At 43.8% G+C, this 22056-nt stretch overlaps 1 protein-coding gene across 5 annotated transcripts in view; it reads right to left on the bottom strand.

Annotated features, from left to right (window-relative positions):
• The window catches only part of ANO1 (anoctamin 1), an 83012-nt gene extending 65316 nt beyond the window's left edge, over window positions 1–17696 (bottom strand). For 4 of the 5 annotated variants that reach the window (XM_061453097.1, XM_061453098.1, XM_061453099.1 and 1 more), the window contains exon 1: window positions 17407–17693. In XM_061453097.1, coding sequence (XP_061309081.1) covers window positions 17407–17449 — 43 coding nt within the window. In that variant the 5' untranslated portion in view covers window positions 17450–17693. Of the gene's footprint in view, window positions 1–17406 lie in introns of all 5 variants that reach the window. The other variant, XM_061453101.1, reaches the window with a different exon arrangement.
• Between the last annotated feature and the right edge of the window lie 4360 nt (window positions 17697–22056).

Raw genomic sequence — 22056 nt, 5'->3', positions numbered from 1 at the left:
TAGCATTCCAATAGTGACAAGGATGAGGGATAACAACACAAAGCAAAAGGACAGAAAACTGCAGTCATTCAAGCTTTTCTAAACATGCCTTCTTCACCCATATTCCCATATAGCAGTATGGGAATAACTTTTATAATAATTTCTATAACACCCCTCACCAGAAAGCCTTCCAGCTTTTCAAATTAAACAAATTAAGCAGTAGCTCTCATTAATATAGCCACTCTTAAGTATATTTGAAACTAAGGCATGGAATGGGGCATTCAAGGGGAGACAGGGCGCTCCCAGTTGCAAGTATGCATGGGCTTACTGCCACCAAAATGTCCCATCACATTTCCATCATGTTATTCTCAAAACAGCTGCTGTGCACCAGCTCTGATGGAGTGTTTAATTACATTCAGTAAGCGTGGCAAGCCTGCTGCCACTCCTGCCTGATGGCCATCAGCATGGCCACCAGGATGGGTAACAGGACACAGACCATGGCTGTCACCTCCAAGATGGGTCCTGGCACCAACACAACTAAGTTACTGCTAGAGCCTAGCCCTTGACCTCAAGGCCAGTTTGCACAGGGCTCGGAACAACCTGGTCTAGTGGAACGTGTCCTTGCAGGGGGTTGGAACTGGATGAGCTTTAAGGTCCCTTCCAGCCCAAACCAGTCTGGGATTCTATGAACTCAGGGAAGCTTTGGTGCCTATCTTCCAACACAACATTTCCAAAGCCACCTAAACAAGCAGCATATGAAATCTGAATCACTACAAATATTGTGTTAACTCACCCTTTCTTTAAGAGGCAAAGGAATCAGCTCTTGTAATATTTTCAGCATGTTAATAGCTGCTACTACCAATGAAAACACAGGTGGAAATACTTTTCTAAAGCCCTTTCAAAAATGTTTGCATCTCCACAACGGATGATCTACCATGCTCACACACTATGTGATGCTGAGAGCAGACCAGGGATTTCAGAACCAGTCAGGAGTCAAACATTTTCTAGTGAAGGGCAGCATGTCTTTCTTTCAATCTTTCAATGCCTACTGGAGCTGAGTTACAACCAGTGGAAAACACTATTAGAAACCCTACAGTCCATAACTCTCATGGTTCAAATTCATTATTGGAATACATCAATATGGTAAGACAACGTGCAGCTTCTTCTCAAGCCTAAAAAAGGTTCTGGATCCCATGCTACCATCTCCCAGTCAGAAAGTCCTGCTCACAGGGCAGTTTTAAAGAAAAGAACCAACATCAGAGTGCCTCCTGTTTATAATTAAGAGCTTTAATAACACTCCACCTCCTTTCTAATTTGTCTTTCAGTCTGCCTTTTTGGCCTGTTCTCAGTGACAGCCTCTCACAGATGTTGACCATACTGTAACGCATACTTTGGTGACTATCAGCTTCACTTACTCCAGACAGATTTTTACTTAATGGCTGCTCCCCTCCTCACCCTGAGAATTAAAAGCCACAAGTTATTCCCTCATAAAGCCTTATAAAGAGAGCTTAAAGGGTAAGCTTTAGTGCTTTCAAAAAGCAGAAGGTTTCAGACATCCATCAGTTTACTTCTATATGGATATTTTGACTGGGTTTAAGTTTTGCACACCGTAGGTAAGGAAGGACAGGATGTTCATTTTAAACTATGAGATTATTGTGTAAATTAGGATGGAAAGAAATCATAGAATCCCAGACTGGTATCGGTTGGAAGGAGCCTTAAAGCTCCCCTGCCACAGGCAGGGAGATCTTCCACTAGACCAGGTTGTTCCAAGCCCCATCCAACCAAATAGCAGTAGCAAGTCCAAGGAAGGGTTAAGGCTCAGACTCTGTAGCAGACTCATAATTGACTGATTGAGGTTTTAAGCAATAGAATGGTGAGAATGGAGCAAAAGCTGATGAGCTAAAGCTGGTATTACTGTAAGATCCCTGCTTCTAAAACAGAACACCCTACTGGTGCACGGGGGGAGGCTGTGAAAGGCTCCAGTTACAACCCTCATAGTCCAAATTCATCATTTTATTGCACAAATTTAGTGAGGTGAGATAGATATTTTCCTCTTTAACAGACTTCCTTGATCCTATGCTGCTGTAATGCATCACTAATACAGAAAACACAAAGTGAAGCACTCATTCACACAGACTTTGGTGTACTCTCACTGTAAGACACCAGTTGATGCAAAGAGCTGATAGGATTCAAGAAGGGCTTTGACATGTGTCTTACAAAAGCAGCCTCTCAAACAGCACTTTACCAACCAACCCAGAATTCATGTTTTGAACCTGAAAGAAAATTCTTCAGGGGCAAACTATCCTCTCTGTTTTCTGTTTCAGGTAAGACATTTTGCACCCTTCTTGGAGAAGGCTGCAGGACATGCCTGGAAGCAAACTGGGGCCTGAGGGAGCTCCAGCCTACAGGAACACACCAGGTTCCCACAGCAAATTTCTGTGCCCTTCAAATGAGGTGATGCCTCATTTATCGATGGTGCCACAGATGTATAACAGATCAGCCTAAAATGGGAGCCAGAAAAGGCAGAGCATCACCCATATTTACGCACTTCCAAGAGCTTTAAAATTAATCCACTTCCTCCCAGGTGCAGCCTCTCCAGACTGCCCTTAAGAATTCCAAAAGAATTCTTACCTTTCATCCTATTTCCTCTGGATGTATTTGGTGCTGTGAGAGCATAGATGGATGCAGAGAGACAGCAAAGCTGCCTGCATCAAGCATGCTCAAGCACTGGTGAACAAACTGTTTCTCTATTTTGAAGACCCTGATGTTTAAATCTTCTTTTGGTCACAAGTATTGATCAGATAATGTACTGGTTTAGACATCTAACCCTCCACTGAACAACCACATGGTTTGGGAGTCTGCTCAGTTATGCTTGGGGCTGACCTCCACCAGCACTACTCTGCTCAGTGGTACTTACCACCAACCTCAAGTGCACACCTGATAAAAGAACAAAAGGCATACAGAAGAATGAAAAAATAGGAAAAAGAAAAAAACAGGAAAAAATCTGGATTCTTCTGCATGAACCCTGGGAACAGCTCAGGAGTATTATCTCTTACCTGCAGACAGAGACCCAGAAATTCCCCCAGCAGAAGGATGGGGGGGGGGGGGGGGCATGTCCCCCACAGCCAAAGACCTGTGATTCCAACAACATCCAGCTGCTCTTTGCATCCATTGCTTCCTGCCCAAATCTAACCAGTTATTTACCCTAAAAAACCAAACTTAAAGAGCTGGGGCATTAACTTTTTGGTGTGAAAAAGAAAAGAGAGAGGAAAAGAAGGGAGAGACAGAGAAGACATACAAAATTAAACAATCTACCTTAAAATAAACTCTGCCGCATTATCTGTCTCTTGTCAAAAGTTATTAGGGAATGAAAGGGACAGACTGTCTCCAAAGATACATCCCATGTGCAAGTGACATTAAAACTTGTCAGAGATTTCCCTCTGTTGATGTGTCTACTTATCCTTAGTGCCCACACATGTGGGCAGAATACGCTGCTGTATATTCCTGTACGGTGGAAGCACTTGATTTGTTGAAGAGAAAGAACACTCTTTTTCCCCCACTTAATTTTACTCCTCTGATGCAACAGGTCTTTGTCTGTTCCTCACATAAAACAGAAAAGTCCTCGACTAAAACCAGACTCCATGTACTTATTTTTCCTTAAAATTAAAGTAAATAAAACAGGCAAATGTGAACAAAAAAATGGAACTGATCTATCAAAGAACTGTAAACTGATTTTCCTTCACCGTACATTCTTCACATTAAGAAATTACTGCTGATCAACATTAAAACCAGGCAAATTAGGTGGTGTTTAGGTGAATAAGAGGCTAAAATGACTCATGCGGACAAGTTACAGGAAGGGATAAATGAGATGCTGCTTCAGTCCAGACAGCAATTACCTTTTGGGAACTTGGTGTCTGCTCTCCAGCCTTCACTGAACATTGCAAGTACGGTTTCTAGAGAACATATCAAATCAAAACTGAACCACCAGACCTGATCAATGCTGGGGGTTGTTTAGAAACCACAGCTTTCATGTGGTTGTGGACGGGCTACATTCCCATAAAGTTTTAGTTTGTATTAAAGCTACACAAGGGGAGTGCAAGGACACTAGAAGAGTTCACAAGAAAAGTTCTGCCCTGGAGATAATGTGAAAAGGGTTTGTTATGTGGTGAAAAGAGGCAATATAACCAGAAACAGTCAAGGAGATTTAATATATATATATATATCTGCAGTTAAATATCTGTATTTTTTTCTTAGAAGAAATTTCAAATGAAAATTAAACCAAGCAAAGCGAACTACAGCTATTTCTATCTATTGAGACAGAAAGCATATGGATAATGGGAAGGAGAAAAGAGCAAGAGAAACACTTCTCCCTGAAAGGTGAACCCCGGGGGTGCAATTACACGAGAGTTTAAGTGAGTCAGGATTTAAGTTGTGTGTCAGAAAACTGTCTACACATCAGCTTGACAGATGGAGAAAGAGATCTTACCCGTTTAACCTTGGTCAGAGCAGATTAAGCGCAACATTTCATTTTGTTTCTTCATTCATTTGTTGTTGGGGAACCTTTTGAAACTCTTTCCTCCATAATGCAAGTATCTACTTTTATTTTCATTTAACTTGAGCATCACAGAATGGTTTGGGTTGGAAGGGACCTTAAAGCTCATCCAGTTCCCAACCCCCTGCAATGGCCAGCGATCTCACGCCAGACCATGTTGTCCAAGCCTCCAACCAGCCTGGCCTTGAACACTGCAAGGGATGAGGCAGGCACAGCTTCTCTGGGCAACCTGTGCCAGCACCTCAGCACCCTCACAGGGAAGAGCCTCTTCCTTACATCTAAGCTGAACAACAGCAAAGCATTTCTTGCCCCAGACTGTGAGGAATCCATAGCCTGGGGGGCTGCAACACTGTGGTGCCTTCCTAGACTGCTCCTCACGGTATCCCAACACTGACAAAACACTGGTTCACAGGACCACATCATCCAGTTTTAGAGTTGGTACCAAGTCAACCAGAAGAGAGAAAAGTGCCTTGACATCACAAAAATAATCTTTGGCCACCCCAAAGTTAGTGCAGGCTCATGGCTGAACCCAGAGAAACCCCATGGTCACAGAAGGTTCCAACTTTTAATATGGTTTAGATTAAAATCCTATCTGTTTGCACAGCTTCAATGAAGTTAGTTTTCTATGTCAAGGCCCAAAGCAATGAACTAAACCCAAAGAACGTAACATGGACAGTCTCCAATATACAAACAACTCTTTGTCTCCATGAAAAACTAGAGAACCAAGAAACTGAAGTAACTCTACAAAAATGAATTTCTAATTTTATAATAAAGGCCACATGGTCCACCCAAGCAAACACAGCACTGGAGAGGCCTAACTGATGAGTTTTAATCAACCACCACTGATTGCATTTATGACTTCCATGGATTTTAACCATCTCAGGACACATCCCCATGCCTCAGTCACTAGGACCTGCAGGACTCACCTTCCTCCTTAGCAGAGCATTGGCAGAATTAATTATTGAGCACTTAAATCAAACAGGGAGTGAACTTACTCCAAAGCAGGAGTTCATGAAAAACACAAAGCACAAACAACACCACCATCCTCATTTTTGTGTTTGAGTTTGAATCTCTTATCTCACTGAAAAAATTCTGGTCTGGGTTGCACACAAACTTAGTTTGTACACCAAAGTTAAATAGAGTTCAAAACAGCAGAAAATTAATGGAAATGTCATTTGGAGGTTAAATATTACAAACACCTTTTGCAAGATTTTTTCACATCAGACTCCAGATTCTGCCCTAATTTGAAAATAAACCAATATTCTGAACCCCATTTTCCAAATACCACAAACCCAAACTCAACCTCTCTTCCACTGGCCATCATTATTAGCAAAAAGTCACTGAACAATAACGCTGGCATTGTATGCTCATGCAAGGAATAGCACTTTTCGATGCAAGCTGAAAACCCATTCAGTTAAGACTATTTTATTGTGGAAAAGGACGTGGAAACAGAAAACAAGTTAAAATGATAAAGAGACCTGAATAGAAAACCCGTGGTTATAAATGGAACAGTTGCTGTAAGCAGATAGTTCTGTACATCCACATCTGTTCCAGTTCAAAGCAGTTCATGTGAACCAGGGAAAAGAACTATTTTTTCCCTTAGCTTCACTGCTGCAAATCTATCTGCACTCAGGCCAGGGCAGAGAGGAGGAAGAGGGATAAACCACCATTCCTGAACTGGCTCAACCCAAATTTCAATGTGACAGGGCTGCCACTGACATCTCTTTTTGCCTTTCTTCATTCTCCCCACCCCCCAACATTAAAACACTTTTAGAAGAGAGCAGCAACATTTGCAGATACTTAGGGCAATTAGAGTTTGGTTTTGCTAAACCGGAGGCATCTTTAGCTTAACAAAAAGCTCTGGTTTTGTTCCCCTACTCAGATAGTTTCTGTTTCACAACTGTCCCTTCTGGAGCCACTTTGATGATAACGTGGGAAAAGCAAGTAGAATAGCCAAACAGGGAAATAAATATATAAAGAAAGAACAAGACTGTGCCAGGACTCATTCAGGTTCCAAAGGAGCTCAGATTTCGTGCCTCGGGATAGCGGAAACACTTTGCCTGTTGGGTCTTTGTGTCTGTAATAGCCTCTTTTCTCCTTTTAAATCTTAAAAATATAGTCTGAAAGAGAGTAAAACAAGACAGCAGCTGCAAAAAGAGGTATCAAACCTTGTAAAAGCTGAATTAGCTCCCTGGTTTGGTCTGGTAGCAGTACCAGACTCCAGAGGAGGCACATTCCCCTGGAATCACCTGGTTATAAGAACTCTCTTTTCCTACTCATGTTATTAAATGACACCACATATACACCCTTCACTCAGTAAATGACATTAAATGTCTTTTGGGGAGTTTTCAGCATCAGCTTGTTCATGTTGAGGTTGAAATATGTTTGCAAAGGTCTCTGGTTTTATTGGCCATCTGCAAAACAGGAAAACTTTGCGCAACTGAGTCTATGTCGGCAACTCCTGCTCCTGATGGACAATGTGTCCAAGTCAGTCAATACAGAGTAATTGCTGGACTGAAATCAATTGCAGGCTCCCAGGAACTGCTTTGACTGGGTTTTCCTTTAAAGATCTAGTGCCATGAGTGATGAGATGCTGAACTCTGCTACCATTAGACATGTGCTTGGCTGCACAAATTAAAATGAATGGCACAATCTTTGCTGGATTCCAGAGCAGAGTTCACATGAAACACAAAGATCCTCTACTTCAACTGAATAGTTCTAAAAACTGCTTCCACAGATGCATAAATGAAGTATCAGGGCTGTATTGTGAAATACTGTCTGTGTTTGGTGGAGAAAACGCTATGCAGAAGCATGCTGCAGGCTTCCCTTGGAAACACAGGCATGGAAGATGTTGGGATACAACCCCAATGAGCTATTTTGTGAAAATATACTTAAAAGAAAAAGGGAAATCTTTCATTAATTTATGTTATGAAGACAACAAATACCTTGCTTTGGAAACTGGCTCTTTTAACTGAAGGCTTGTCAGCAAGATGTTACAATGAAAAATTTTAATAAAACTTAAAATAATTCATCTGCCATTTAGAAATAACTTGCTTTAAAAAGCTCAGACTTAATTTTTATGCCTCTGGTATGTAACAATGTTTAAAACCTAATCCAAAACCTGGTTTTGCTCTTCCACTGGTAATTAGTATGTGGGTTTTGTTTTTTATTATCCAAAGACTCAGTTATATTGTCAGATGGACTTAAATGGTTAAGATTAATTAACAATAATGTATGGCAGCACAAAAAAGTCATGAGGGCAGGATAAGAACAGTGCAGGCAAGCACAGAGAATTTCTCTTGGGTTGATGACTTGTCATTATTCTTAGCCTGTTGCGGAGACCAAATTCATTCTCAAATGAAAATGATTAGCTGTGATTTTAAAAAACAGCTATTTCATTCAGTCAGATTTTCCTGTAGGATGACTCTCAACAGTCCCCTGCAAAGTAAAGAGAAGAGTGAATCAACATAGCCTGACAGTCTAATCTCCACTTCTGAACCAAGGAGTACCCAGAACAACTTGACCCTATTGAATTTGGGGCAGACACATGCCGCTTTGCTCTTTCCATTCTCACCTACACAATGCCCATGGTAGTTTTCTGAATCTTCTCTCAGCTGAATCTGAAATGAAAAGTGAACTAAAGTGACAATTCTCATTTTCCGTTACTTGTCAAACCCATAAATTCAACATATTCATTCCTGCCATATAACAGAAGTTGTGCAACAGCAAAGAATGCAATGCAAAAGGAGTCGATCAACTCTTCTGGCAGCTCACTAAAGTTTATGAATCCTCTAAGATCTGTGGGTAAAGAAATACATTGCACTTCTAAAGCATGTCCAAAAGGGCTAGGACATGATTTCTGTGTTCAGCCTTGGCCTCTCAACCTGGCTCTCTACCATGGGAGTTAAAGGAGGATCTTCTGTACACCCTCAAGTGCAACTGTTCAGAAACAGGATCTGTTCTATTTGGAGAGCCCAGACATCATCTTAAATCTCAGGGCACATGGAGTATAATATTTCTACAAGACGACTGAATTTGAAACACAGACCTGTAGAATAGAAATAGCTGTTTCTCTTAGCTGGAGTATATCCTCTCAACGTACCATAGGCTGTTCTCTTATGCTTTTTAGCCAGTCTCAGCTGTCAAATAGATTATTGACAGAGATTGTAAAGATGAAATAGCATTTCAAATCTATGCCCCTGTTGATATCAACACTAAACCCTACAGATAAACCGATGGAGCCTGCAGACACAAGCCTACTAGTACACTGCTGCTACTGATAGCCCCAGAATAATCCCTTGAAATGAAAGTTTTGGTCATGATGATAAAAAATTGGAATATGTTGACACTCACTCTTCATTGTTCTGCTTGTTAGGAAGTCTGCTTCTCCCATGAGACAAAGAGTGAGTCCTATTATCTCCCAACACACAGCTATGTGTATACACAGAGGTCCTGAGAGCATTAATTCATATTGTCCAGTCCACCTTGTAATGGGTCTTTCCTATTTAACGTACGTTGTAACGGACAGATGTGCTCCTTCGCAACAAAGAGAGGACTTCCCAAAATATGTTCTGGGAATGAAAATGATACTTAGAATGTTTCAGGTCAGATTACTTCACATTTCTAGTAAGTAAACAAAATTCTAGCATGTTCTGATACTGTTGTACAAATCAGGCTTAGATTTTAGTAGGCAATCACCAGAGAAAAGAGACCTACTTCCTAAAGATCCCAACAACATGATTTCTGAAATGTGTTTGATTCAAGTTTATGACTGGTTTTGGGCCACACTATTAGCTGCATGATGAATTGACTATTTGCCCTAGGAGGATAAATTTGTTAATGTTTGTTTCTAGAACAGATTAGATGAAAGTAACCGTTGCCTTAGATGTTGGTCTGATCAACCCTTGGGTATGCAAGAGGAATAATTAAAGGGACTCTCACATGGGTTACATTATTTGAATGATAAACTAACCTTGAAAATACACTCTGCTTATTTTCAGCTCTTTGCACAGAGCTGCAAGGTCTTACCAACTTGGAAGAAGATGCAGAAAGCACCTCTGTGCTGCCTTGTTTCATATGCAAGACTCCTGAAGCACGACCCCAGAGCCAGCCCTTTCCCTTCACAAGCCCCAGGCTCCAACTCCTACACCTGGCTAAAATCCTGGAAAAAGCCTGGCTCAACATCCTTACTTTGTGACTCAGGCTCATTTTTGTTTATACTCTTGTGAGCTAAAGAATGATGATGACTAGTAGCCATATAGATAAATAAAGTATATTAAGTCACAGGAAGTAAGAAAGGGAAAACCATTAATTTATTTTTAGAAACCTGTTCTTGCCATTCATCAGAAAAAGAACATTCAAAAGTATGCAGCAAGCTACAAGCATCTGGACAAGGTTTGCTGACCACATACCAACATTCATACAACATGCAGAGAACCATTTTCCTTCTTTAGACCACTCTCAGACTCTGTGCCAGAAATACAGGATACAGACAATAAAGTAGTAGTTTTCACTAGTGAGCCTTGGGAAAGGGTGCTCTCACTGCATACAGAATCACAGAGTGGTTTGTGTTGGAAGGAACCTTAAAGCTCTCCCAGCTTCAACCCCTGCCATGGGCAGGGACACCTTCCATTAGACCATCCAACCTGGCCTTGAGCACTGCCAGGGAAGGGGCAGACACAACTTCTCTGGGCAACCTGTGCCAGCGCCTCAGCACCCTCACAGGGAAGAACTTCTGTCTAAGATCTCATCTCAGTCTCCCCTCTGTCAGTTTAAAGCCATTCCCCCTTGTCTTGTCCCTACAGGCCCTTGTCCAAAGCCCCTCTCCAGCTTTCCTGTAGCCCCTTTAGGCACTGGGAGCTGCTCTAAGGTCTCCCTGGAGCCACCTTCTTTTCAGGCTGAGCAAGCCCAGCTCTCTCAGCCTGTCTCCAGATCAGAGCTGCTCCAGCCCTTACAGCATCTCTTTGGCCTCCTCAGGACTCACTCGAGCAGGTCCCTTTTGTGTTGGGGGCCCCAAAGCTGAACACAGTACCAGGTCCAGCTGCTTTGACATGGTCTGCTTAGTCTTATCCTTGCAGTGGTTCTGCCTCTGATACCTCCCTTCAGATATACTGTGGCACCAAACATTACATCCCAAACTGTTACATGCATCCCTTCCATCAGCAGTATCTATACCTGATCAAACACAAAAGATTGGCTTCTCTATAAAAATACACCATAGCAATGCTAACCCAAACTAAAGAGATGATTTAATATGAAGCTGAATGCTCTACTCACAGAAACACAGCAGCAAATGCAGCATGCCCACACAATCCTTTCTCCTCCTCTTGCTGGGTTGCCAAAATTGCCTGCATCCATCAGCAGAAAACCTTTTCAGGACAATAGTGCCGCAGCTTGCTGTGATGAATTTAATGGTATTTGCATAAAAGCTGTCATCTTTTGCAGTCTGCAGTAGATTTCTTCTGGGCAATCATAGCACAAGCATAAAGTCATACCATATTTTGAATCCCTGCCTGCCAAAATCCAGGAAGAATCGCAAAGCACATTCACTGACATGTCTTGTGGTACATCGTCAGCCAAGATGCTATAGCACTAATGATGTGACATAAATACAGAATAGATTTTGCTTTGACTGTTAACACAGCACTAGACACATTTCTGACACTTTCCTTACTTCAAAGCAGTTGAAAAACTAAAACTTTGAGTGATGTGTAGCCCTGAAACCTCCACCTTGGCTCTTGGTCCTCTTCTTAAGAACCCTTACAAAACTCCCACAATATCATGCTAAAAAGCAGTTTAAAATGCATTCCGAGGACTCTGAATTCATTACTTTTACCTGTGTGATGTTGCTGAAGTCAGTATCTGCTCACTTTTCCTACTTTTTTTTTAAAATGTGTTCTGAACCTCCACTGGAAATGACATTTGGTTGCCAACCTTTTCCCTTTCTCACTAGTTGAGTGCTGTGAAATGTGTTCTTCTCTCTCTAGACATTTTTTTTCCTAGTGAACCTTACTTCTAAACACACCGATCCCTACTGCACATCCCAAGTTTGTTCTGCAAGCAGAACTCCAGCTGACATTAATGAAGAGTACAAGAGGCAACAAATATTTGCAATGCGTTTAGAAAGCAAAGGGTTTTTTTTTCTCATTTTAGTACATAGTCAGCAAGTTTCTCTCTACACAAGATACAAATAGTGGGAGAGGTAAGCCAGCAGGACTGGGAGCCAGGAATACTTAACTTGTAATCACTGATGTCATGATGCAAGTTAAATAATTTATAAGATAGAAAAAGAGCAGTTAATGCCTGCAAACCACTTAGCCTTTTCATAACAGATTTCAGGTTTTAAATCTTCTTCAGAGCACTTCTAGTCATGTGCAAAGAGCCATAGGTGTTTGTATCGGCTTAGAAAACGAAAAAAGTTCTATTTTTCAGAGCTGCAGCCTGAAAGGACATTTTGACAATTCTATAGATTATTAATGCACCATTCTTAGGAAAAATCCAGGTCCTCGCACAGATACAGAGCTGCCAAGAGTCAATCAGATATGCAGATAAGGTAAGCAGGCAAAGCTACTAAAGAGGAATGGCATTGGATCAAGTGTTACTAGTGCATTTTTATCAGATCAAATCTGGAAATAGTTCCCATAATGGCTGGAAGGACACACTGCAAGCAGAAGATTCAAAGACATAAACTGTGGAAGTCTGAAGGAGAGAAAAGGAGAGAAAAAAACCCCTGGCATGTGGGCCAGCCACAGAGGAGAGGCAGGGACAAGACCCTGGAGACAGCAAAGGAAGCTGTAGCAGCACAACATGGGGTGCAGCACAAAGAAACACAACAAACGAGGAGTGAGGACAGACACAGGACAAGGGGCAGTTGCCTGCAGATAATGGTGAAAGGATACAGGGAGACTAGGAGGCAGGGAGAAGGGACAACCCTCCCACCAGAAGGTAGTATGACTTTGAGAAATAAAGGGATGAGGGATCCAAATCAAAGGCTAAACCAAATAAATAAAACTCCATTTCCCTTGAGGGCCTGTGGGCCAGCCACTGAAGTGGCAGTAGGGACAAATGTAGTCCAGCACTAGGAGCTTTGCTTCTTGTGTGTTCCAAGCCTCCCCAGCAAGGCAGCCACTGTGTTTTTTTCTAAAAGGCCTGTATTTACCATAAATTACCTCACAGTGATAACAGAGACATCACTATCCTTTTGTGCTTTTCAGAGTACCGGAAAGAAATTGTGCCCTCTTAGTCACATTACTCCATGACATCTAACAGTTGACACAAGATGACTTAGCACCACTGAAAATAACCCTGGGATGGGGCTGCAGCAAGGCACATAGGCTGCCAACACCCGAAAACATGGCATTTGTAAACCCCACAATGGGGTTTATACCTACAACACAACTGCAAGTCCTGCCATCATTCCAAGTCTGTCAGTGAGCACTGGGTGAGGTCAGGAAGGTGAATATTCCCATAATAGCACAGATCATCCCCAGTTAAACTCCTTTTGTAGTCTGAAAGTAAGCAGAACTATTTCATGCCAGTATTGTTGTCTTGGCTTGTAGAATGAAATATGAGGATGTCACAGAAGTACTTCAGAATGCCTGAAAACACTCACAAGAAATAAGAAAGGAAGAAAGAAGTGGTGACTTGTTCACGGAGCTGATCAGTCTAATGCTTTACCTTTCAAGTGACCCAAGAACTCTACATAAACTTTATATGAAATGAGTGTTTGATAGCTCAGGTACTTTCAATTCCCCATCATCTTACCAAAGGAAAATGCTAAGGACTTCAGGCAGGCTATCCTGTGGAGACAGCTCTTCCCTGTGCAGACTGCAGCAAATGAAGATGTAACAGCCTTTCAATGCTACAGTTCAAAGATTTAGGAGTACCTTGATAACACACAGCAGGATATAGAGCTCTGTGTGGAGGCAAACAAAATCTCATTCCCAGGAAGCCAAAACCCTTGCTGTATGGTGGTTTACAGCTATGTATCTAAGGCTGGCTTTCAGTGAGAGCAGCTTCTCCCTCCTTCACCTCCTGGAGAAGTCTCTGGTCAGGAGTGTATCAGAGGATGGCTTACTGAGGACCCAGTGGCATAAGACTGTGAAGTATCCCCATGAAAAAGGAGGGGAGATGAGCAAACTTAGCATTCACTAGCCTTTCACACAGTAAACTCAGGAAGTTTGTCGTACCTGTCACAGTCCCTTCCTTTCTTCCCTCTCCCCAAAGCGAGTCTAATTTAAAGCAAGCCTTTTTTTTTTTCCCCAACCACAGCACGTCCCCAAGAATTTCCTTTCCTCAAAATCGCCAGAATCCAAAGGGTGTAATTCAAGTCAAAAGGGGCATTTTTCCCTTCCTGATGCCAATAAATTCTGCTTCCCAGGGTTAGTCTTCTGCCTGCTGCTTTGGCCAGCTACTTTTACCCTGGATTTCACATCCCACCCATCCAAACACAGCATGCAGCCATCGGGCTACATGCACATCACTAGCACACCCACCGATCTGGCACTCCAGTGCCCCACTTCCCACCGTCTCAATCACAGAATCCCAGACTGGTTTGGGTTGGAAGGGACCTTAAAGCTCATCCAGTTCCAATCCCCTGCCACAGGCAGAAGCACCTTCCACTAGACCAGGCTGCACTAGACCTTGAACCTGGCCTTGAACACTGCCAGGGATGTGGCAGCCACAGCTTCTCTGGGCAATCTATGCCACCGCCTCACCTCCCTCACCTCCACTTGCAGCAAGAGACCTATGGTTATGTTTCCATGCATATTACAGTCTCCAGAAGAGGTCCGAGTGACTGACACACTGCCCTGCTTCCTGCCAGCCTTGCACAGGACAAGGGAGCACAGCTATTCAGCATTCCCAAGGCATATGCCTGCAGCCCAGCACCAAGCCAAAGCAGCTGCTTCAGATGTGTATGTGCTCATCCCCTAGAAATTAATAAGTTATTGCTACAAATTAAAATACTAAGTTAATGATGTGCATGACTGTGAGTTACAGGGCTGGAAAAGGAGTCCTAAATAAATCAATACGGTTATTAGTCCCTTGTCATCTCTGATTATTTATCAGCTTAATATGCTTCATCGTTTTCACTGCTAATGGAAATAGCTGCAGTGCTACCATGGGAAGCAAGGCTAAGACATATGAAAAACCTACGAGGCTGTGCTGAAGTCCCACCTCCAGACAGAACTATGTCTTCCAGAGGAAAAAGAGAAAGCATTTCATTTTCTGGGCTGGTAGTCTGATGACACTGAAGTTGGTGACAAAAACTCATGGTTTTCAAATGGGTGTTCCCTCACGGAATTTTTGATTGTTGAAATGCAGTGGTTAAAGATTTGACTCCTAATCCCGGGCTTAGTCCTGAGCAGTTGTCCCAGTGCCTCTGAAGCGATAGGATATCACCATGGTCCTCTCAGAGGCCAACATGCCAGTAGGTTTCCCCAGAGCCCACCCCAAATGACCTTCATTAGGTACTTCATTACCCCAGAACATGAGGAAGAAACTGGCATCAAGTAAGCTGGCAGGCACTAGCTGTGGTGTCTGGGTCCTCAGGGCACAGATGTAGCTAAGGACAAGTGGTATCCTTTTGGCCTTTGGTGGCATCCTTTCATGCCACCAAAGGCCAAAAATAAGGTACTGAGGTCACTTTTTTCCTGGTTAACAAAAAGTAAAATAGCACTTTGGATACAGGCAATTGATAGGATTTACCCAGAGCTAAGTGGAGTTTGGGCTCCACTTGCTCTCCTGTCTCCTATTATCCTCTCATTTACTCCATCTTTTTCCTAACTCTTTTTACCAAGCAAGTTTCCATCACTGACTGCAGGAGGCTTATTGAGTATAAGGACCATGTAAAAACCTCAAGAACAGGTTGCCACATATCTCTCCGATAGATGCAAAAAAATTGCCAAACAATTGGTAAGATTTGTACCACAATACATGGATCCATTATGGAATTAGGCAGGACTTTCATCTGACAAACAGCTTTTACAAGCAAGCTCTTTTGGGTGGGTGATCAACAGAGATACAAACACATGACTCCAAGAAGAAAAGTGCTCCTTGAACTCACTGATGAGGCTGGTGTGCAGTGTTCACACTGCTAATGGGTGATCTGGTACATTAAATGACAATGTAAAATACCATGTGAAGTTTCTCAAAGCTGAAGAGCACTCAAACAATTTCTCAGGGCTCTCTCCCTCACACTGTGATGATAAATTGCCACCTGCTCCATGACTAATGATAGAGCTTTGTTAGTGCCATTTTATCATTTAGTCCTCTTACCAACAGCTCTATTATAGAGTCATAGAATCCCAGACTGGTTTGCGTTGAAAGGGACCATAAAGCTCATCCAGTTCCAACCCCCTGCCATGGGCAAGGACACCTTCCATTATACCAGGTTGCTCCAAGCCCCGTCCAACCTGGCCTTGAACACTGCCAACTTCTCTGGGCACCCTGTGCCAGCGCCTCACCACCCTCACAGGGAAGAACTTCTGCCTAAGAGCTCATCTCAACCTCCCCTCTGTCAGGTTAAAGCCATTCCCCCTTGTCCTGCCCCTACAGGCCCTTGACAGAACTCCCTCTCAAGATTCTTTGTTAACATGCTTTGAGAACACTTCAGCTTCCCATGCTTTTCTTCTTCCCATTGCAGTTTTGAGAATTTCAAGCTCCTTTATTTTGATAAAGAAGTTAATGGGGGACAGCCAGTGGCCCACAGAAACCCCATACCCCAGTATTTGGATATCAAGCCCAGCTGGTTTATGTCAGACACTAAAGAAACAATTTTCTTTCCAAGCTGAGCACTTGGGCTAGCCTACAGTTTGATGAGCATACAGCAGTTCCTTTAGAAATGGGCTGATCTCCAGTGAAATATTTGGCCATTTAATGAGTAGGCTCCAGGATAACAGTTTTCGTGGGAATCCAAAAAGAAGTAGTAAAGACTAGGGCTCCCAATGCTATTCTTAGCTGCAAACAGTTTGGAATTTTGATTGGAAAGCATGGAATTTAGAAATGGTGCCATTCTAAATTTACTGCACTTGTATACAGTTCAGCTGGATAATCATATGTGTTCCAGTATGTTCCTGGTTAGCATCTCAGTTTGAGTTTTATTGTCTCTAAACTGGTAGAAAAATGCAGTCAGTAAATAGTGCTTTGCAGAATTTGTGTTCCAGTGAGTGTGTGCACAAAGGTTTTACACACACAATGTGGATGCAGATTTTATATAAACACCTCTGTGGGTGCACATGCATGCACACAGACACCGAGCTGTGAATTATTTCCAGAGGAAAGCCAACGAAATTCCCACCCCCTACCATTTAAACGATCGCTCTTTGGCTCTAAACATTCTCTAAATTCCCAGCCAAGGAATGTATTTTCCCCTTCCAATACATATAATTTATTTTGCTGCACACATTAGTTAATGATACAGAGCTACATGATTTTACAGACCCAGCGCATTTTCTAAGACCTTTTTTGCTTTGCTGCTCTTTGGTGGCCCAGTGCAAATTCACAGCAGTCATCAGCCCAAGGATTTGTCATATCTGCTTTGTACTCCAGCAGTTTTTCATAATTAGATTGGCTTTCCGGGGTTAGACAGGCTTTTAATTATTGTATTAATGGAGGTAAAAGGGACTTTACACTGGTTCATCGTTTGGGGCGGGGTGGAGGGAGGGGGAGTCATTACGGGACACAGCTATTTTATTTCTTTGTTACTTTGCAGAGATTATTCCTGAATTTTTAAATATAGCCGATAAAACGCTAATAATAAATCCCTTATCGGGGCACTGGGAGCGGAGGCCCGAGGCGAGCGACCGCCCGCAGAGCCGAGAAAAAGCTCACCCCATACCACCCCATTCCCGTACCCCACATTCCCGCAGACTTACGCGGTGCCGGCAGCCTGTCCAGGTGGATCTCATCCTTATCCATCTCCGAGCAGATCCCCGCAGCCCACTCGCTACTTGGTATCAAACTGAACTTCCCAGGATCCCTCCTCCTCTTCCCCCTTCCTCCTCCCCCTCCTTCTTTTCGGGGAGGGCCCCGCGCATCCAACTAGCAGCACCACTCGGCGTCCCGGCCACACTTTAAATAAGGGCGCGGGGAGCGCGTCCCTCCGCGGTAGCCGCCTCCCATACGCGCCGCGCCGGTCCCTCCCCGCGCACCCTGCGCGCAGCTCCGCGCCTACCTGCGGGGGCAGTTAGCTGCCCTGACCTTGGAGCTGCGCCGGAGCGACGGCGGCAGCTGCCTGGCGGGGACAGCGCGGCCGCGAAAGGTCAGCACGTCCTGCGCGCCGGCGGAGACACCGGGGGCACCCCGGCGGGGCAGAACCCTCTGGGACCCCGGCGCGGCAGCGGTTTAATCGCTTCCCCGCTGCGTTTCCTACCGGCGATGGTTGTTCTAAGAGTTCCCGCGCCTCGCAGCTTAACAAAAAGGGTTCAAAAAGGACCATCCCGTGCCGATACGCTTCCGGAGCGGAGCTACTGGCGGGGTCACACGCCTACCCCCCCCAGCCGGGGTACGGCTGGACCGCTCCCGGCTCCCCGCTGCCCGTGCTTCCCGCTTCTCCAGCCGCGCCGACCGGGCAGGAAGGGCCCCACTGCGAAGGGAGGCTCTGCCCTGCCTGCCACGGTCGGACCCAAGAGGGACGCGCCGAACATCACCAGCAGACTCAGGTCCTCGCAGAATAACACCAGGTTACCTTGTGACCACTGGGTTTTTAGAAATCACAGTCACAGGCTGGTTTGCTTTGAAAGGGACTATAAGGCTCATCCAGTTCCAAACTCCTGCCATGGGCACGGACACCTTCCACTAGACCGGGTTGCTCCAAGCCCCGTCCAACCTGGCCTTGAACACTGCCAGGGATGGGGCAGCCACAGCTTCTCTGGGCAACCTGTGCCAGCACCTCAGCACCCTCACCGGGAAGAACTTCTGCCTAAGAGCTCATCTCAGTCTGCCCTCTGTCAGGTTAAAGCCGTTCCCCCTTGCCCTGTCCTTACAGTCCTTGTCCAAAGCCCCTCTCCAGCTTTCTTGTAGCCCCTTTAGGCACTGGGAGCTGCTCTAAGGTCTCCCTGGAGCCTCCTCCAGGCTGAACAAGCCCAGCTCTCATCCTGTCTCCAGATCAGAGCTGCTCCAGCCCTTGCAGCTTATCCGTGGCAACCTCTGGACAAATGTGAGGTGTGAAATAGTTGCCACTACTTTTTGCACCTCCAGCTGTGTGGCTACTGTATTTGCCAAGATTTTTGAACAGGTTTCCAGGCTTATCCACCTCCACAGAGGTGCCCACACAGATTCTCTGGTATTCTCCAAATCTGCTGCTCGATCCCATGCTGCGCTGTAGAAGCCCACTCAAGCAAAACCAAAGCCGCACCATTCTCTGTTTGCTTTCTCTTTGTATTGTTTTTGTTGTGTTTTTTTTTTTTTTATCTCAGACAAGCACTTAACCCTCAAAACTGCAAAGACAGAAGTGCACAAGGGACCTGCCAGAAGCAAACAGGCTCAGCAGTATTCCCAACATCTGGCAGGCACTCCTGATTGGGTCAAGCTCCTGGCACTCCTGTCCCCAGCACCCATAGAAGGGACACTGCTGAGCAGCATCTAATCCTACTCTCAACTCTCCTTTGTCACCAAAAAAAGAGCAGGTTATGGCTTAGAGAAATCTATGGGACTGTAGTTTAAAATCAGAAAAGCATCTTCGTCTTTGTGGTTGGAGGTTCGACAGCAGGGACAGAAAACACGTCAAGATAAAGTTATATTTCTATATATTTATGCATATGGACTCTTCCTTCTTGGAATATAATCCCTAGATGTTTTGAAGCTGAGTCAGTATGCTTTGAGGCTACGTTTTGTATCTTTTTAGTCGTTTTTTTTGAGATGGCGTTTCAACTTGCATTTATTTAGTGTATTCTTTGCTGAAAACAAGCAAGTAGCTTGTGTTGAACTTGAAGCCTCACTTACCAGCTTGCTTCACCAGAGATGCAAGGCACTTGCAGAAAGAGCCTGCTCTTTTTCTTTCCCTCAAAATTAACATTTTGGATGGAGATTTACAACAGAACCAAATATGACCACAAGACCAACATGGATACTTGTTTTATGACTGGAAATAGCACTGGATTCCAATGTCCTAATCTCATCATGACTGCAAGCTGACCAGCTTGAGGCAGGCCAGCTAATCAAGGACATCATTTTGTAATACAGCAATAAAGCCAACATTACTGGCTCATTCCAGGTGTCTACATGTTAATGAGCAATCAGGCCACAAAGATGCTGCAAGGAGCACCTCTGTTCTGGATCTGGAGGGATCTTCAAGGTTCCTTCCAATCCAAACCAGTCTGTGATTCTATGATTTATTTGTAGTGTCCTGAAAATTAAAATACATTAATTTTCTAGTATTATTTTAGGAGGTCTGGAGCTGACATGGCCCAGATTGAAATGGAAAAAAATCTTGGTGGGATGTGGTACCTGTGCTTCACCTGGGAATACCAAGAGGCAGGACAAGGTTCCTTCCCATTCCCCTGTAAGAGCTATAGCAGATCCCTTAGCTGCTTTGGAGAAGCCCCTTGTTGGAAACTGCTGTCAAAAGCATGGGAAAATCCTGCATCTGGAGAGTTTGCCTGGCCTCCATCACTCCATGCTGCTTCCCACACTACTTCATTTTCCTGTCAGTATTTCCTGGGCTCTTCCCTGTGTGGGTGTACAGACTTTGTAGTTAGAGTAACAAAAACTGGACCACTCTTTCACCTGAAGTGACAGGACAGAGCAGTGGGACTGCTCTGACTCTAAGAGCAGAGGAAACACCATTTGTCTTTTTAAGAGTCCCATGAGCTAAAATAGGCTGTTGGGCTGATAGGAAGCAGAGCCTCCAGCTACAGCTTTCTTCCTTAGCATGAGATAAACCCTGTATGCCATCTCAACACCTTCTTGGGAGAAGACTGGTAAAGGGATGGAGGAGCTACTGTCTATATAATAAAACTGCTTTCTTAACAATGAGGAAGGAGACAGTGCTGCTTGGCATCCACATCTATAATAAGTGCACTCACTGGAAACATTTAGAGTCTGCTCCTGCACAATGTACTGTGTACCTTTGTAACAGCAATAACGATGCAGTTCTTGGCTTCTGGAATTTGGAGCTGAGCAAAGGAAGACTCTGGGTCTTTCAGTACTCATAATCTGGGGAAATGCCAGGGCTTAAGGCCCACCATCCCAAATGGCAGAACAAGCCCACCAGCCACCTCTGTGCCTTGCACTTGCCTCTGGACTATTTTTATGAAGTCCTTTCCCCTTTGGAGGGGCAGGCAGTGAAGGCAGGAATACACTTCAGCTCTCTTTTCGGCTGGGGCATCCGGAGATAAGAGCCCATATCCCTGGCAGCCACCCGAAACAGCATGAACACAATCACATGATGGTGAAACAAACCCTGGCCGTGGCTGGGACAGCCTTCAGCATGGCATGCGGCACTCTCATTGGTGCACTCAACAAATAAAAATTCAAGGGATACGTTGTATATGAAATAGAGAATCAGGTTCCAGGGAGCCCTAAAATCACAGGCAATGAGGGAAAGACTAATGGAATAATAAATCACAATATCAAAACTGAAGCATATCTGAGAAATTAGCAAGTGGCAAGATTAAGATGAACAGAAAGCCTTTTTGCCATGTAATATACCAAAACCATAAGATTATGATGTAAATTGTAATACAGCACTAAAAACTCTGGCTGTTGCTACATTTTCATGTGATACAAGCCAAGTCAGAAGCACAGATTTTTTTAAAGAGCACTGAGAAACATTTATGAAAAATAGCTCCATGGTGTCTACCATACAAAGTAGCCTGGCTATAATTTTCAGCTCAGTAAGCTCTTAAGCCTCTGATTGTTGGAAAGGCATTTGCAGGGAAAGACATTCTGTTTCTTATCTCCTTCCTTTCTGCTTCCCACTGACAGGCCCTGAGTCCTGGGCTAGATGGCAAGTCTTTGGGCTCTGTAACACTGCATTGATGCAGAGCTCATGTACTTAAAGCACATAATATTTTGTTTGTTTCAAATTTATTTAGGTCAAGCGTAGATGTATGGGAATTATTAAGCAGATACTGCTAAAAACATTATTCCATCAATGCCCCAATCTTGCAAGTGCTACTGTGCATATTTATATGAAATATTACTTCTGTAAACAGTCTCGACTTTCTTGAGTGTGTGATTTAACGTTTTGTCGAAATGGAGTGAGAAAACCATTACTGTTTGTAAATAGTAATGCCTAGTACAGCAAATAGATGCTTAACCTGAAGGCAGTTTAAGGACTGAATCAAACAATGTCTACAGTAAAAAAACATTTGCTACTTTACAGGTCTTTGTGCCAGTGGCAAAAGCAGGTTGGGGGTCACCACACATTCCCTAAATTCAGAATAAATATTCAGGATGACTGATTTTCACAAGGTTAGCCAATGTAACAGGAGTGAAAAATGAAGTTCTGCATAGCAAAATTTGCAAGACAGAGCCCTCCCTGCTTCTGCATATGTAAAGAATATTTCCTTATGAAATGCTTT

This window comes from Pezoporus flaviventris, unplaced genomic scaffold (assembly GCF_033815535.1).
Source record: "Pezoporus flaviventris isolate CSIRO_AGI_PZ_B2104156 unplaced genomic scaffold, CSIRO_AGI_Pfla_v1 ptg000014l, whole genome shotgun sequence".
Classification (NCBI taxonomy): domain Eukaryota; kingdom Metazoa; phylum Chordata; class Aves; order Psittaciformes; family Psittacidae; genus Pezoporus; species Pezoporus flaviventris.
The sequence above is the reverse complement of the archived record's forward strand: the minus strand, read 5'-3'. Positions and strand labels throughout refer to the sequence as shown.